This window comes from Cheilinus undulatus, linkage group 4 (genome assembly GCF_018320785.1).
Source record: "Cheilinus undulatus linkage group 4, ASM1832078v1, whole genome shotgun sequence".
Classification (NCBI taxonomy): Eukaryota; Metazoa; Chordata; class Actinopteri; order Labriformes; family Labridae; genus Cheilinus; species Cheilinus undulatus.
The window spans coordinates 3,127,643-3,144,264 of NC_054868.1; the positions used below are offsets into that span (position 1 = coordinate 3,127,643).

The 16,622-nt window shown below is 40.8% G+C and overlaps 2 protein-coding genes across 2 annotated transcripts in view; both read left to right on the plus strand.

Moving 5' to 3' along the window:
- LOC121508951 (dual specificity testis-specific protein kinase 2-like) overlaps positions 1–9,411 on the plus strand; it is a 41,497-nt gene extending 32,086 nt beyond the window's left edge. The window contains exon 11 of the mRNA XM_041786098.1: positions 121–9,411. Coding sequence (XP_041642032.1) covers positions 121–1,322 — 1,202 coding nt within the window. The 3' untranslated portion in view covers positions 1,323–9,411. The remainder of the gene's footprint in view (positions 1–120) is intronic.
- A 2,222-nt stretch (positions 9,412–11,633) lies between these two features.
- LOC121508390 (GTPase IMAP family member 4-like) lies at positions 11,634–14,127 on the plus strand. The gene is made up of 2 exons (XM_041785203.1): positions 11,634–11,719; positions 13,115–14,127. The coding sequence occupies exon 2, from the start codon at positions 13,123–13,125 to the stop codon at positions 14,125–14,127; it is 1,005 nt and encodes a 334-aa protein (XP_041641137.1). The 5' UTR covers positions 11,634–11,719; positions 13,115–13,122.
- Positions 14,128–16,622: the final 2,495 nt, after the last annotated feature.

Consider the following 16,622-nt stretch of genomic DNA (forward strand, 5'->3'; position numbering starts at 1 on the left):
GCGTTTTTGACTGATTTTACCTAGACTTAAGGGGTTAAACTGAGTTTGATATTTCAGTGCAAATATAAGAGTTGATTCTACGTCTTTAAAGAAACATGTTTTTTCTCTTCTCCTCCTCAGAGCTGGTAGCTGTAGACGTCAGTCCATACCGCCGCCTCAGCTCACCTTGTCATCCCGGAGACCGCAGCCAGCAGCGGCAAGGCTTGGCAAGAAGTCAGTCGGACATGTTACCCCCAGCAACCCTGACCCCCCCTCTCCTCGGGACCCCAGCACGGGTCAACCCTTTCTCTTTGCGACAGGACCTAAACGGGGGGAGGTGTAAACTCTTAGACACTCCCAGCAAGTCAGTCATCTCCCTGACTTTCACCCTCCCAGCGCTCCGTGACCCGTGTGCCTCCCCCAGCCTCCTTAGAGGAACGACGGGGGTGAGAGCACCTCCCAGGAGGTGCAGGTCTCTCCCCTGTACCCCCGAGCTCGGCCGGACTGTAGCCCTGCCAAAAGAGAATGAGGGTAAAGAGGAGGAGGTAGGAGTCGGAGTGATTAATGGAGAAAAAGAGGAGGACGATAGGAGGAAGAGTGTGTCTGAGCAGAACGACTCCTCACTGGGAGAACAGGTAACTGACACAGAGCTGTTGAAGGAACAGAGCGTGACTGGACAGGATTCAGGTCTCTCTGTGGGCCTGGAGATGGTTGCTCTGGAGCGGTTGGAGGAGGAGGACGAGGAGGTGGAGGAGAGCATTTGTCTAACTGAACCCATGGACTGCAGCAAGTCTCCAGAACCAGCAGAGAGAGCTCTGGAGCCAGCGCTTGGACCAGCCCTGGTCACCTCCACGTCATCATCCTCCTTACAGACCAACGGCTGGCGACTCCCAATCACCAACGGCCCACCCACGCTGCCTCCTCTCCCACGACTGGACAACAACAACGGCTCAGCCGCTGTGATAGGCCAGCAGGTGCAGTGGGGCGGTGGCGTGTGTGCAAATGGTTACAGCAGAGCGCAGGTCCTGTCCTCTGAACCTGGTGGCTCCTCTGAGCAGGACGATGTCCTTACCTGTCCGGGCTGCTGTCTGATGGGACTGAGTTTCCCATCGGTGTGCCTCCGTGGTTCAGCTGCCGTGCCTCCTTCCCACCGAAGGGCTTCATTACCACGGCAGCGCCCCTACAGGAACCTCAACGGTACCATAACTGGCAGCAGCACTTCTTCAACGACCACTGCCTCAGCAACCAAAGCGCTGCTCTGTCGAAGCTCCAACGGGCTCGTAGCAGCCGGGCCGACAGTGACATGCGAGCCGGGACGCTCTCTGCCAGAGGCTCAGACGTAAACCTGAACAACAGAAATGTTGAACAAGTGAGCAACTCTGAATGTTGCTTTAACACTGAAACTCTAACACTGACCCTGAGATGTGTTTTTAATCCCGTACAGTCACAGCACGCAGTAGGAGCGTTAGATTGAGCGCCACCTGGTGGACAGGAGGATTTAAAAAAACAACTAATCAGTATGTTTACATGGACTTGAGTATCCAGTCATAAGGTTTTGATCATATTCAAGGTATGCCGTCTTCATGCATACGAGGGTGAACGACTTGGGAAAATAATATAACCTTTTTTTTTCCTCTGTTTTGATTTGGATATAATAAGCATTTATTTTTAATTTCCTCAGCAAACACAAGCAATAAATTATCTTACATAATGACACACACACACTATTAGATTGATTGAACTAGGCCTGATTAATTTTGGGAAAAAAGAGGTGCAGAAATTCCACAATCCTAATTCCAAAAAAGTTGGGACAGAGTGTAAAATGTCACTAAAAACTGAAGGCAATGATTGTCAATTCTTAAAAACCCATATTTTATTCACAGTAGAACAAAAGCAACATCAGATGTTGACACTGAGACATTTTACCATTCCATGAAAAATGGATTGTTCCACAATTGTTATGCATAGTTTTTCACAGATTGGAGAACCTCTGAGAGACTCTGCCTCCCTAAAATGCTCCTTTTATACCCAGTCATACCCACCTTTTTTGGACTTTGGGTTGCAAAAAAATAGACCTTGTAATGTATGCATTTTGTGTAGAGCACAACATCTGTGCTGCAAAAATTCTGCTCTGCAGTGGTGTTTTGATGCACATCTCAGGTTAAAGAAATATTGTACCTGAGATTTGGAGATTGCAGTCAGCTATATTGCAATTTAATCTACATTTTTATCAATGGCTCAGACAAAACTCAGTTCCTTCTCTGCTCCAGAAGTAAAACCATCTTGCTGCTTTTTGCTGTTTGTTTTGCTAAAAGGTCACTTTAATGCTGTCTGAAAACAGGGTGAGGCGTATGCATGCCTCAGTCTTCTTTCACCGTTCTCCAGGTCGGTTTCTCATAGTTGGGATAAGGTTTACTCCTGCATACTGCATACTCAATCACAACTGGGATACTCAAGTCCATGCAAATACACCTAATGTGGCAGTAAATGACATAATGGTGTTAAGCAAAGACCAACTGAGAAGTTTTATTTATGTGAAGCTTTAACTGTTTCTTAATTTTTCTCTAGTTGAGCACTTAAAAACTAAACTAAACTCTAATTTCAGCCAAAATGAATCATGTTTAAATTTAGCATGAATCCTCAAATAATAACCAGAAGTAAATCAGTGTAAGGCCTTTTATTCCAGACAGGCTTGTGGCTCGCACAAACACTAAAGGGCAGGCCCTTTTTTTAAAAGCTGGGGTATTAAGGAGGTCCATTTGAATACAACAAGTCCCATAAATTTCTATTTTAGACGCTGCATCTTTTAGCGATAATCTATTTAAAACAGTGCAGCTTTTCTTATCTAAATGACAGCGGTCAAACAAATCCTTTACTCAGACCAGGCTTGCAGCTCAACAGAACCTTCTTCTACTTGAACCAAGAGGAAAGATTATTTAAAATATTTTAGTCATACTATTTTTTACCTTTTAGCTCTTACATTTTTATATTACAGCTGCTTGTCTCTGTCAAAATATACGATACAGAATCATATCACAAACTAGACATTATGTTGAGAACGATTAATGTGAATAGGGAGATGGACATCAACACATATTTGTTCCAAGTGGAATATCTCATTGGATATAATTTTGCTGTGAAATCTGGATCTCACCTGGAAACGTCTGCCTATAATCACTCCTGTCCTCTGCATAAGCTTTAGCAGAACACATGGGGCTATATGAGCTAATATGTGAGAAATTTAAAGCTGTAGGAGCTAAATTTGTCAGTGGAAAATTATTCATAAATTATGACAAGACTGAGCTAAGAAATGATTTTTGTGTTTACATGTGCTTTAGCATTGTGCTGCCACACTACGACACTGATTACAGTGAGTTAGAGATGAGCAGGAATCATACAGCCTGATATTACACATTAGGTGATTAAGATGCATGAAGACAGTACATGTGCACTACTCTTCCCTCTTGTAGAGGTAGATTTATTGTGCAGTAACTCCAGAAATAAATCACGTTGAATTAGGGCTGTCAAGATTAATCACGATTAACTACAATCTAAAATTAGTGCACTATCTTGTTTAATCGTGATTAATAGCACATAATATTGTGTCCCTTTCAACAAATTTTTGTAAAAAATAAGTCCACCACTGTTCCTTAATGTCTCATTTCACTTTACAAAACTCACACAGCTCAGTGGACAATCAGAAGTCACCTAAACCTTGTGATAGGGCTGGGCGATTAATCGAAAATTAGATTAAATCGCAATATGGCCTCAAATAGCAAAAGATGTGCTATTTCTTTGACCTATAGTCTGTGTCAAAATACTAGTTTTGAACCTTTTTGCAGCAGCAGCAGAGATGTTATACATGCAAGTGCCATTTCTTTAGAATAGTCAACAAAAAATCTTACCTTCTTAATTTTTTGTACTTTTTTCTTGTTTAATATGAGAATGGCAAAAGCCTGTCAATGCAACAATTCATATCCGACTGGGAATACGAGTCAAAATCATCTGAATGTGAAATTTTAAAAGAATTGTTCAGCCTTGTTGAGGAATAAAAGAAAGTTAAGGAATCAAAATTGCACTATCAAATTCCAATATTTGGGAAAAAAAATCGCAATTAGATTATTTTCCCAAATTGTTCAGCCCTATCAAACTGTGCTATCAAACATTTACCATTTTACTGTTCACTAATATCCTTTTCAATCCATGACAAGTTCCTTTTTCTGTGGTTAAGCCCTCAATCTACCTGTAAAGCTTTGTATCCAAACTGAGAGTGACTAGTTTAAGAAAATGACACAAAAACAGTTATAAATGCAAAATAGTGGAATTTAAGAATGAGATACTAGAGGTGCGATTAATTGAGATTAATTACAGAAATCCTGAGATTAATCACGATTGAAAATGTTTATCTTTTAGCAGCCCTACTTTAAATTAAGTGGCCTTTAGAGTCATTACAATGAAGACACATCATCTCCTCCAGTCAAAGCAGTGTGAACTGACGTTTAGAACTCTATAATAAATAAACTAATTTTGTCCTTAACCCCTTGATGCACAAAACACTTTAATGTGCCGTAACCGAGGTATGTTTGAACTCATGTGGACTAATGCTACTGCTGCATCCCGAGGAGTTAGGGTCCAAACTATTTCCCCATTCAAAAAAACATAAACAATTATTCTTCTCAGATGGAGAATGTTTGAAACACAGGCCTGCCTTGAAATACAAGCTCTGGTTAATATTTGAGGATTTAAGGTTTCTCCTTAAGAAGATATACAACCACTTACAGCTTAATACTCTTCTCCAACAGCAGATTAAACACTTCTATTTCAGCTTAACTGTCGGTCAGATGAAGGATGTGTACAAAGCTGAGGCTGAACGCAGCACAGCTCAAAAAGGTGAAAAGTCGTCAGTGTTTTTGAAAAATGAGTCGTATTAAGAGGAGGAAACTTCTGCTGATAACTCAGAAACTGGCGAGTAAAAACGACACCAACGGTTCATTTTGAAGCTTTTTTTAAGATTCCACCTCACCATGCTGCTGTTCCGGCACAAAAACGCAGCCAAAGCATAAAATGAGAGCTGGCTTTGGGTCCTTTAGACTGATGGTTGAAACGACAAATTTTAGTGGCAGCTCTGGTTCAAAAACAGTCTACAACTCAAAATCAGGCCTCATCTGCAGTGTTGGGGTTACAAAGTACTCCATTAGAGTGCTTAGATATACTTTTTTTGTTATAAATGAAGTCAAGATTTAGCTCTGCAAGTCAAATAATCCATACTGTTGTTACTTTTATAAAAAGGAATCCATTTCTTGAAAAAAGTAGTATTTCCATTTCCATTTTATTGCCAACAAAAAAGACACTCACAAAAGCTTTTTCACTCTCCATCTCTGTCTTCTGGGCAGGTAGCTGCATACCTGCAGAAGACCTCTGAGTGTCTAGCGTTGTCTTGGATGCTAGCTGAGCCTCTTTAACAGTTTTGCCACCCTTGTTTTGTCAGCTTAAGCATTCAGAATCTTTTATTTTCTTTGAATGGTTGGCACGGTTGTAAACAGGAAAAAACGTGCCATTTTAATTAGGTATGCATGATATTATCGGCCTGATATCAGTATTGGCAGATATAAGCAAAAAAAGGCAAATATCGGTATCGATATCAGTTTCGGCTAAAATGAATCTGTAAATGTCGGCACATCGGAAATCGGCAAAAATCCAATAACGTGCATCCCTGATTTTAATAGCCCTCCTCTATGCAGGATTTCCTTCTTGACTCCCATCTGGAGTTCTCTTCATCTGCAAAGAATCACTCACGTCTATAACGAGCTGCTAATTTTTACCAGTTAACTGTAAAGTACTCTAACAATTCCCTTTTAATGGTAGAAATCCTGTAACATAACCAGTTACTTTGAATGCAACCCAACACTGCTGATGAGTCCTGAACCAAACCAAACTGAACTCTGTTTGCTTTCAGTGGTGCTATGTTCTGTTCCTGAGGCTGTCATTGGGGGAAATGTTTGGGGGCCAATTAAATAAGCTAATTTATAGTGTACTTACTGTTTATTACAACTCAGGTTGTATGAGACTTTTTTTCCTTTTTTCTAGGAGCAATGAAAACAATGTTTTCTAATGTTAATATGTGAGATTTGTTAAGATGTTGATGTAAAAAAGATTGTTCTGGGAGAAACAAAGATGGTGGGCAGTATCGCATATGCACTCCTGGAAATATGCCCCTGTAATCTTCCTGAGTTGGTTGTTTGCACATGCACCGCACAGCAGGAGACAGGAGGGGAGTGGTCTGCAGAGGTGGCGCGTAACGTCAAAGAAACGATGCACAAGAAGCAATAGTCTGCTGTACATTGCAGTTGTTGGTGCAAAATTTGTGTTAACACATGCGACTCACTCAGAAAACTGTGGTATATTTTCAGGAGTTTTGTGCATGTGTGAATATGGTTTTTGTTTTTTAGATACGAGTCCTGCTCTAACTTTGACATTACTCATTGTTTCTGTGTCTCAGCAGGCTGATCACTGCTGCCCTGATCTGTTAAACTGTCTTCAGACCAGAAGTGAAGCTTTTTAAACTCTGATTTAGGCTGGCTACACACTTGATGGTTTTTAAAATCTCATGACAGATTTAACATTTATTTTTAAAGTATGTGCTGTGCAATGAGAGGACCAACACATGCGGACAGGTCCATTCCCCAAGAACTAGAGCCTCCACTCTCAGAACTTCTAATCTGTCGCAGTCAAATTCCACTTTGGAATTAATAAGCTAATCAGTAGGACTATGATGTGTTTTACAGGACATCTTGAATCAGCACTGGTTAACTATTATCGCCATGGCGGCATTTGTTGTGCTTCCTCCTTCAGTCAGTTTGCTTCCTAAGGCCGACCACACACTAGACGATTTTTTAAAATCTGGAACGATTTTTAAACTGTGGGAGACCACAGACTTCAGGACAATTTCCAACAATTTTTCATCTTTAATCCTCTGAACGCACACACCAGACCACTCAGCCAGACTGCCAGATCACTGGAGACCACACACCTGCCGACCTGCCTTCGACCTCGCGTGATCATGTGACTTCAGAAAAAAAAAAACACAGATGTCTGTCAATACCGTCTTGCTGTCTCTCCACAACAGGCTGCCGTGTGTTACAGGTGATGGAAAATCATAAAACAAGGGAAAGACTCGGGATGAAATCATGGCTGAAATTATGTCAAAGTTGTGTTCATGGTTGTGAGCATTGAAAGTACGTATGGTCTGGTTGTGACGCTACTTGTCGGTCTCATTGGTTGTTGTGGGTATTCTGTCAGCGGCACTACGACCTAGAAACGTAAATATCAATGTTTGATATTTAATTTTGGGATTTTGGAGGGTACGACGCGATTTGGAGCAGTAAAACAATCGTGTTGACACCACACACATGCAGACTACTCAGACAAACAGTCGTTTGCATCGAGGCTCCTCTCGGGATACGCCCCCACGGTCATCTGGGGGGGCAAATCCTGCCCCAAGTCGAGCTTAAAATCCTGTAGTGTGTGGCCAGCCTAACTGGTAACCCATGCATGCTCAGCTCTCCCCAGTGTCCCTGCCTACACAACAGGTTTTCTAAATAGTGTTATTTAATATTTACAATTTAAGTCAGAGCAGCTCTGATCGTCTTGAGTTGACCGTGGAGGGAAAGTTCTCTCTCTGAACACACCACAGGTAAATCTGTCTGGATCATCTTTAGGGCCATCCCATAATCGGGCCTTTGCTGACTTAGGTCAGAATGAGGAATCTGACCCAAAACTGGCTTATCTTGTAGTGTGCACCCTGCTTTTGGCAGGCTACACACTAGATGATTTTAAGCTTGGTTTTAGGCCTAATATCCCCCTTACAGTTGGGCCTGATTTGAGGCTAGTTGCAGCGGATTATTTACCCAAAGAATCCTAAATTATGGGCTGCATGGCGGACCAGGGGTTAGCGCTGTTTCCTCACAGCAGGGAGGTTCCTGGTTTGCTTCCCAGTCAGGGTTTCTGTGGAGTTTGCATATTCTTCTGGTGTACGGACCTGGACCTCCTCCCACCACCAAAGACATGCTCGTTAGGTTAATTGGAGACTCTAAATTGGATAAGCGGTGGAGAAAATGGATGTCTGAAGTGTGTGGTGGCAATATTGTTATTTTACTGCTACATTAGAGTCAGAACCTCCCTGATCGTGCTGCCCCTGGCTGAATAACCACACTAGCCAATGAGGGAGCAGGTCAGCGCAGTGGACAAGTCAGAAGTCATCTCAACCTTTCTTTTCAAACATTGACTTTTTTTTTTTGCTTTCCCCTTTTTCCTGTTCAATCAATACCAGGGACCTTTTTTTCCATGGTAAAGTGTGCATTAGTCAGTTTTAAATGCAAAATAGTGCGGTTTTAAATTGGATAAAATTTATGTGATTAATTGTGATTAACTACAGAAGTTCTGAGATTAATCACAGCTAAACATTTTAATCATCTGACTGCCTATCACATCCACAAACATAAGATTGTACCGTCTTCCCAGAGAGAATTTCACCCGTATTCTTTTGCTTGTTTTTCTTCATGCATGACGTCTGGTGTCCTCCATGTTTGTTTTTCTTCTGAAGTCACGTTTGATCACGAGTTTCTGTGAGATCTGTGGGATCTCTACTGTGAAATCATGACTGCAAAAAGCAGGTGTGTGGTCTGACAGTCTCTTTTAAACTCCCTTGGTTTTAAGATGGGTTATTTGAAAATCATCCGGTGCGTAGCCAGCCTTTCTCAACAATTGCAATGGAGAATTCCCACAAAACAAAAAAAAAAACACCGTGAACTAAAAACAGACATTACCTCGAGCAGCTCGGCATGGCTGCAAGGTCATGAACATACGTGAGAAAAAAAGCACTGTTTTTAATCTATTTAACTGATTAACTGTAGCTACATGGGGATATTTATACGGCACATGAAGATGATCTACTTCCTACATTTTTATAGCAGTTAACTTGAATGAGTGAGCGTGTGAGTGAGAGATTGCTATCAGTTCCATGAGCCTCTTCCTGATCTCGTCATGTAAATTCTTTATTTTTGCACTTGAGTTGGGAGCACTTTGCAGTGAGACACCAGGCTTTTTCAGAGATGGTGCTTTATTTAAACCCGTGCTTCTGGTGTTTTCTGTGCGTGTGCTTCACGGCGCTCTCATCCTTTGACATGGACTCCCCTCTCACATGTATCTGGTGCGTGTACATGTACATTCTGACTACTCTGTTGTAATTACAAAGTGGCATGTGAAGCAGGTATGAGTATTAATTGTACAGATCATTCCACACACTGTGTGTGTACAGTTTGTGCTTTTGACTGAGAGGTAGAGCGATGACGGCTCGCAGGATAACTTTTATCCCGTTGTTAAACCACGGCTCTCGCTTCATTTCTAGTTTTGTTCTCTTCTTACAGATAGAAACCTGCGTGCAATAATCTGTAATAAAATATGGATGTGCATAAATTTGTGATTTTTTTGTTCAGATTTGTGGCTGGGAGGGGAATATTCAGAGAGGATTCATCACCATGATATTGAAGTAAAACATTTAAATAAAAAAACCATACAGACATCAATAATTAATAAACAGCAGGGACTCGAACTCCGGTCTCCTGAGTGATCAACGTCTATATTTCAGCTGAGCTTATAGACAAGCTGATGACGTAGGCGTAGTTTATGTACAAAGCAAAGATGACACCTGAAGTGACTGCAAAAATCGATAAAACATGTATGTGTACGAAACAACACAACATCTACTCCTGCACTGATTGATTAAACCTGTTTAATCAACAGTTAGGTTTAATAAAGCATCAATGATTCAGTCAAACTGATGCAAAAACCATAGTTTTCCTTACATTTCACAGACGTGCACACGCGTGACGTTTGTGTCAGAACTGAGACCAAAAACTAAAGAAACGCAAACAAAGGATCAGGCAGCACAAACGCAAAACTGAGAGAGAAAAACTATAAACAAAAAGATGTTCAAAACTCAAAGACTAATAATTTGGTTGCTATTTTAAATTTGTTCTCTTGATATGAAGATGTTTTAGCTTGGATCACATTTTTTTGTTCTCAAATGCTAATGTTTGTTTGATACTGAAAAAGTTCTGTTTGAATCTTTTTGACACAAATCTCATTCCATATTCCTCCAGACATGTTTAGAAAAGAGGCCGGACAGTTCAGTCTTGGTTACATGAGACCAGAGAATCTTGTTTCTCACAGACTCCTTCGGGTGCTTTTTGCAAAAAAAAAAAAAAATTGACAAATTTTTCAAAGCTGCAACTCACATACTCAGCTCTGCTGCTCATCCCACAAATGCATGATCCTTACAAATGATGAATGAATGATCCTTATTGTCAAGAAGCATTTTTACACATAATGAAATAATCTACCAAACACAAATGTCCTTGCTTTATGTAATAATAACCAGAACTCCTCTTTCCTCTTTAATATATCAATCAATGAGTCAGTAAACCGCACTGATTACCTATAATGAGACAGTTCAGATTAGAGACTGAATTCTGTAGCAGAAACATGATCACTGAATATTTTCCAATCTTTGTTTGTCCATTCATGTGTAACTTGTGTGAATCCACCTTTACAGGAACATGGAGGAGTTCATATTTAGTCAAAGAAGTGCTGCTGTTTCTTGTAAATGCTGAAGGGAGGGGTGAGCAGGAGTGCAGCTGAGAGTGAGTTAATCAAGAAATATTAATGTGCTTTACTATTTTTTCAGTTTTTTTGTAAATCAGTAAATTTGAAAATTCATAAAGTAACAATAATAATTCTATTTTAGCATTAAAAATATCATCTGGGTTAAAGAGCTTCTACATATTGGTGTATTAACCATTGCAGAAACATCAAAAAGGATTTTGGTAATTACCAATGCTGTTAATTTAGGGCAGCTGTGGCATAAACCTTACTTTAGTTAGGGTAAGGGTGGTCTAATACATTTGTTAAGCACTGTATATATATACACACACACACACACACACACACACACACACACACATACAATAACAATGATAAAGAGCTGTTGATTTTCAAGAAAGAAAATCTCTAAGTCGTTAATTTATGAGAAAAAAATATTTTTTTACTTTAAAAGTTTTAAAGGTGCTAAAACTAGACTGTAGAATTTTGGAGACTATATAAATCCAATCACTGTTTTTAAGTTTGGTTTCTTGTGAATTTTATGCTTGAATCTTACATTTCTTATAAATGTAAAAATCTCACAAAAATGGATTTTTCCCCTGCAAATTTTTTTTGGCACAAAATTCGTGTGTTTTTTTTCTTGTGATTTAAAAAGATATATACATGTACATCTAATTTTGACAACCTCATAGCAGACAGGGTCTTGTCCCCCCCCACCCCCCCAACTGTCCCAGAGCAGAGCCCCTGGATGCACAAACTTAAAATGCTTCACAAAAGCCTAAAAGCAAAAGTGGCAACATAAATAAAGATTCAATGATGTCTTTGAGGCAGAAAAGTAGAAGTCAGGGTTTTTTATAAATTCTCCACTCAACCATAAAATCCCCTGCTCTACATGCAGAAGCAGCTTTCAGTTTCACTTTGACAGCTTTATAGTCATTTGTGGGTGTGGTTTACAGCATGGAGCTTTGTGATAAAGAGAGGAAGCAGCAGAGAGACTCAGACCACTGGATCCTCGCCAGTACCTGTCCTGGTACCTTCACTCTGAAACCTGAACCAACCAGCCAATATAAAACCCACTCTGGTAAGTGTATTTGACCGACTGTTGAATGGTTTTTGACTGAACTTCTATAATAGAGCATGCATTTTTCATTCAACATCTAAATTTGCTCTGCATCCTTTCATACATTGCTTGTCTTTTTGTGTTTGAGGCATGGATATTTTGATTTAATTTACAGCAATAACAACTACTAGATAATTACCACCTATTACTTCAACATTACTGGGTAGTTAGGGCCCACTTAAATAAGGTGTGATCTATATCTTTGTTTCAGAAGTCTTTTAGTATTGCCTGTTTTACTCACATCCAAATAATTGTGTTCATTTTGATATACTGCCACACAAGCTGTCCTCCTGTTGTATACAAACTAAGTTAGTGTCAGAGGACTGGGCTGTCATTGGCTCATGAGGGGTGGGGGGTGGGGATTGAGTGATGCTGGAAGTGCAGACTGATTGACAGTTATATCCTGAGCTTATACAGGGTAACTCAACCCTGCTCAACCAAAGAGCCAGATTGTTGGAAAATACATTTGCAACAGCCACAATCTAAGAGGGGAAAAGTGGCAATTGAAATAAGTTTAAGGTGGTAAAAATAGTAAAAAAGCAGCAAACACTGGGAGAAAAGTGGCAAAAATGGGTGGGAAGTGACCAAATAATGAGTTAAAAGTGGCAAAAACATTGCAAAAATGATTGTAAAGTGACTAAAATGGGCAAAAATCAGAATAAAGGTGGGAAAGATATGGGCAAGAAGTGGTATTAAAATTGCCAAAGGCAGCTTTAATGGGCGAGAAGTGGCAAAAAAAAAATGCAAAAAGCTGGATAAAAGTGTCAAAAAGGGGAGAAGAGACAAAAAGAAGTGGCAAAAATGGGCTTAAGGCAGCAAACAGAAAAGTGGCAAAACGTGTAGAAAAATGAGTGAAAATATGCAAAAATCAGAATAAAGGTGGGGAGAATGGGCAAAAGGCATGAAAGAGGGGCAAAATGGGAAATTAGTGGCATTTAATTGCAAAAGGCAGCTTAAATGGGTGAAAAGTGGCAAAAAAGGAAAAAAGAAAAGGGGCAAAAAATTGCAAGAAGCAAAAGTGTCAAAAAAGGGCCAAAAGCAGTAAAAATGGAATTACAGGAACAAAAACATGCAAATAAGGGCAATGGAAATATGAGGACAAAAATATTAAAGCCTACTGTGTAACTGTGGGAAACAAACTGATTAATGTGACTTGCAATGTATAATTTGCAAGTAACATTTTTTTAAGGTAAAACTTTCCTTTTTAAGGTTTTCTGGGGGGATAATATTTCAAATCAAGACATAAAGGAGCCACAAATCATCACAAAAGAGCCACATGTTGAGCATCACTGGCTTATAGTATTCAAACTGATCTAAAGCATTTATTCACTTCTTTTTATTTCTTCTTCCATGCAGAACTAAAAATGGCTCTGAGGATCGTGATGCTAGGGAAGACCGGCACTGGGAAGAGCGCCACTGGAAACACCATCCTGGGTCGAGAGTGTTTTGAATCAAAGTTCAGTGCCAAGTCAAAGACTGAGGTCTGTTCACTGGGCGAAGGTGCAGTAGATGGTCAGAAGGTCGCCATTATCGACACCCCGGGTCTGTTCGACACCAGATTTGGCATGGACAAGACGGCCAAAGACGTCACCCAGTGCATCACCTTTTCTCTTCCTGGACCCCACGTGTTCCTGGTGGTCATCAGGCTGGGCAGGTACACCGCAGAGGAGATGAGCACGGTGCAGAGGATTCAGGAGATCTTCGGCCAGGCAGCAGACCGGTACAGCATGGTCCTCTTTACCGGGGGGGACCAGTTGGAAATAGAAGACATGACCATTGAGGACTTCTTGAATGAAAGCCCCGACCTGCAGGAACTGGTGGCTCGCTGTAACGGCCAGTACCACGTCTTCAACAACAGAGACAAAACCAATCGCTCGCAGGTCACCGTGCTGCTCCAGAAGATCAGAAACCTCATCCAGAAGAACGGAGGGGGCCACTACACCAGCGAGATGTTCCAGGAGGCCGAGAGGGCCCTGGAGAGGGAGAAACAACGCATCCAGAGAGAGAAAGAAGAACAGATACGGAGACAAAGAGAAGCACTAGAGATGATAGCGAGGCAAAAACACGAGGAAGAGATGAGGAGGATGAATGAGCGGATGATGGCCGAGAGAGAGAGGGAGAGGCAGGAGAGAGAAAGAGAGAGACAGAGGGAGATAGAGAGGAGGGAGCAGGAGAGGAGGAGGGAGATGGAGGAAAGAGAAGCTCAGAGGAGGAGAGAGCAAGAGGAGAGAGAGAGGGAGATGGAAAATATGAGGATAGCTCTGCAGAGGGAGCAGGAAAGAGCTCTGCAGGAGGAGAGAGAGAGGTTGGCGAGGCAATGGCAGTCACAGTCACACGCTCAGTCCAGGAATGACTGTACAATTCTCTGATGAAGTTATCCGTTAGTGTTTCTGAGTTAACAACAAACCTGTTTACATTTCAAGTTAAATTAGTGCGTTCTGACTGGAGGTCTATGATGGCCATTTATCAGAGGTGGAAAGTTACATTTACTCCAGTCATTGTAATTGAGTAGTGTATTGCGGTACTTGTACTTTATTTTTAGTACAGTCATTTTAGTTCTACCTAAGTAGGTTTAACCAGAGTAATTTTGACTTGACAAAATTCCAACTTTGATCTTGATGGACTTATTTTTCCCCACTGGTCCTTATCATCATCATCTGTAAAACTTATGAAAATATAGTATTTTATATTTTAAAAACATTTATTTTTGAAGTAGGCCATTGTTGTTAAATGTTCTGTATTTCATTCAACTCTAGTTGACACACCTCTGCATCAGTCTTGCCTTTGGGTTCATGTTGTTCTTCTTTTACATTCATTTCTTTTCAAATAAATAAAAAATAAAGAACACATTCCTCTCCTGTGATGGTTTATTTTCTCATTTTTCTTGTAGATTATTGTGATGTTGGCTGTCAGTAATATTCTCTTTGGAATATTTAATTTTAAAATGTGAAATAAAAAAGATTCCATCAGAGTAAAGACAGTGACAGTCCTAAAGGCCTAAAAATAATAAAGTAAGTTTGTTTCGTGAATACTTCACGTGTCCTCAGTCATAAAACTGCAGAAATGATGTTGTCTGAACTAAAATCTAGCTGTAGAAGTGTGGTTACCACGACCTTTCATTTGTTTTTGACAGGATGAGCAGATAAGAGAGTGGCAGTTAAAGAACTGTTGCCTTTTCCTGTAAATAGTCACATGGTGTGGGCACGTTAAGAGGGGAACTTGGGAGTTCCCAAAGAGAAAGCAGGCACGTCAGGGCAATAAGAACTCTGAATAATGTCTGGGTAAAGTCTGCAGGAGAGGCTGAACATTTCCAGTCGGTTATATTCAAATAGGAAGTGAAAGAGAGGGAGGGAAGGCTGGGACTTTGTGCCGACTCACTGTGGAATTTGAGTGTGAGAGTGAGGCCTCTGTGTTGGGCCTCTCACTGCTAAATTACCAAGAAGAAATCTCTGTGGTTAAAAATGAAGCAGAATAAACTGCAGATCCTCAGACATACACAAGCTGTGTTAACATAGCTGTTTCTACAGAGGAAATAGACATGTTTACAGCCTGGTTCAGAGTTTAAGTTTGGTCTGAATGTCTTTATGGACACACCCTGTACAGGGGGGGCAGTGTTGACAGATAAGCTGAGTCCAAAGCCTATACAATCCGCCTAAGGTATATAATCAATATCCAGCACTGCTGTCCTCTTTTAACTGCTGTAAAATACTCTATTAAAAGCTCACTGATGGCTGAAGCACATACAAAATAACTCCTGTAGCAACCAGCAACATCCACCAGGGCCCAGTGGCGTGCACAGACTTCTTCAAGGGCAGGGGCGAAAAGGAAAAAAAAAGGGCACATACAACACGTTCTCGCCACTGAGGAGGGCACTAAGTTTGGCGTGTTTTCGAGGGCACCTTAGACATGTTTATATGTTCTACAAATGGCACATTATATAGCCTTAAAACAGACTAACTAGACAGACTACTCAAGTTAGTTTGTAGTTAGGATCAGCATCCACAAGAACTGTGTAGATTCAATGCTGGACTGTGAAGAACACACAGATATAAATAAATAAATCCCTAAGAGGTCTGGGGGTCTTCCCCCAGAACATTTTCAATGAAGTAGATGCCATTTCCTGTATTCTAGTGCATTTTAACACCATATTAGCCATATTATATTTGGGCGGAGTAAATATAGAAACCCACCACGTCACTGTCCCTATGAGGAATGACCCCCCCCCCCCTTACACTACAGTATAAAATCACTCAGCAGTTTATGAAAATAGAGTCTGCTGTTAGCCGTCACCTCGCTGGTTCAACAAGCTAACAATGCGAGTGTAATGGCACAGGATGTTTACCCTCCGCTGGCATGGCGCTGCATGCCAACGTGACTACAGGAGGAGAGAAGGACAAACAGAGCCGATGCTACAAAGAGATTCCTTTTGTTCTTTCTCTCTTTTTGAAGCCACGGAAGAGAGAGGAAGTTTGGTATTTTTCTTTCAGTAATGGATTACTTTTATGAAAATGTAACTAGTGACGCGTTACGTTTCTCGTTACAACAAAAAAGTAATCTGAGTACTCTAACGGATTACTTTGTAATGCGTTACCCCCAACACTGAGCATGACACTGTAGAATTATCCCCGTTATGATGATTGATGGATAAAAGGGACAAGAAATAACCTGACATGCCAGATGAATGTGCTTCACACATCCATCTGGAAAATCCTCAATACAAAGCATTCGGGTAAGGGCAGAGCCTTTAAAAAAAACACTCGGAGGGTGATTGGGTGAACGTTCTGTCTGTCACGTCTTTACGGGCCAATCAGAGCAACAAAACATGTAACAAGCTGCGCCTGCGCTCCTACCGACTAGACTAAAC

Coding starts and splice junctions, on each gene's coding strand:
- LOC121508390 (XM_041785203.1), top strand. CDS start 13,123: ATGGCTCTGAGGATCGTGATGCTAGGGAAGACCGGCACTGGGAAGAGC.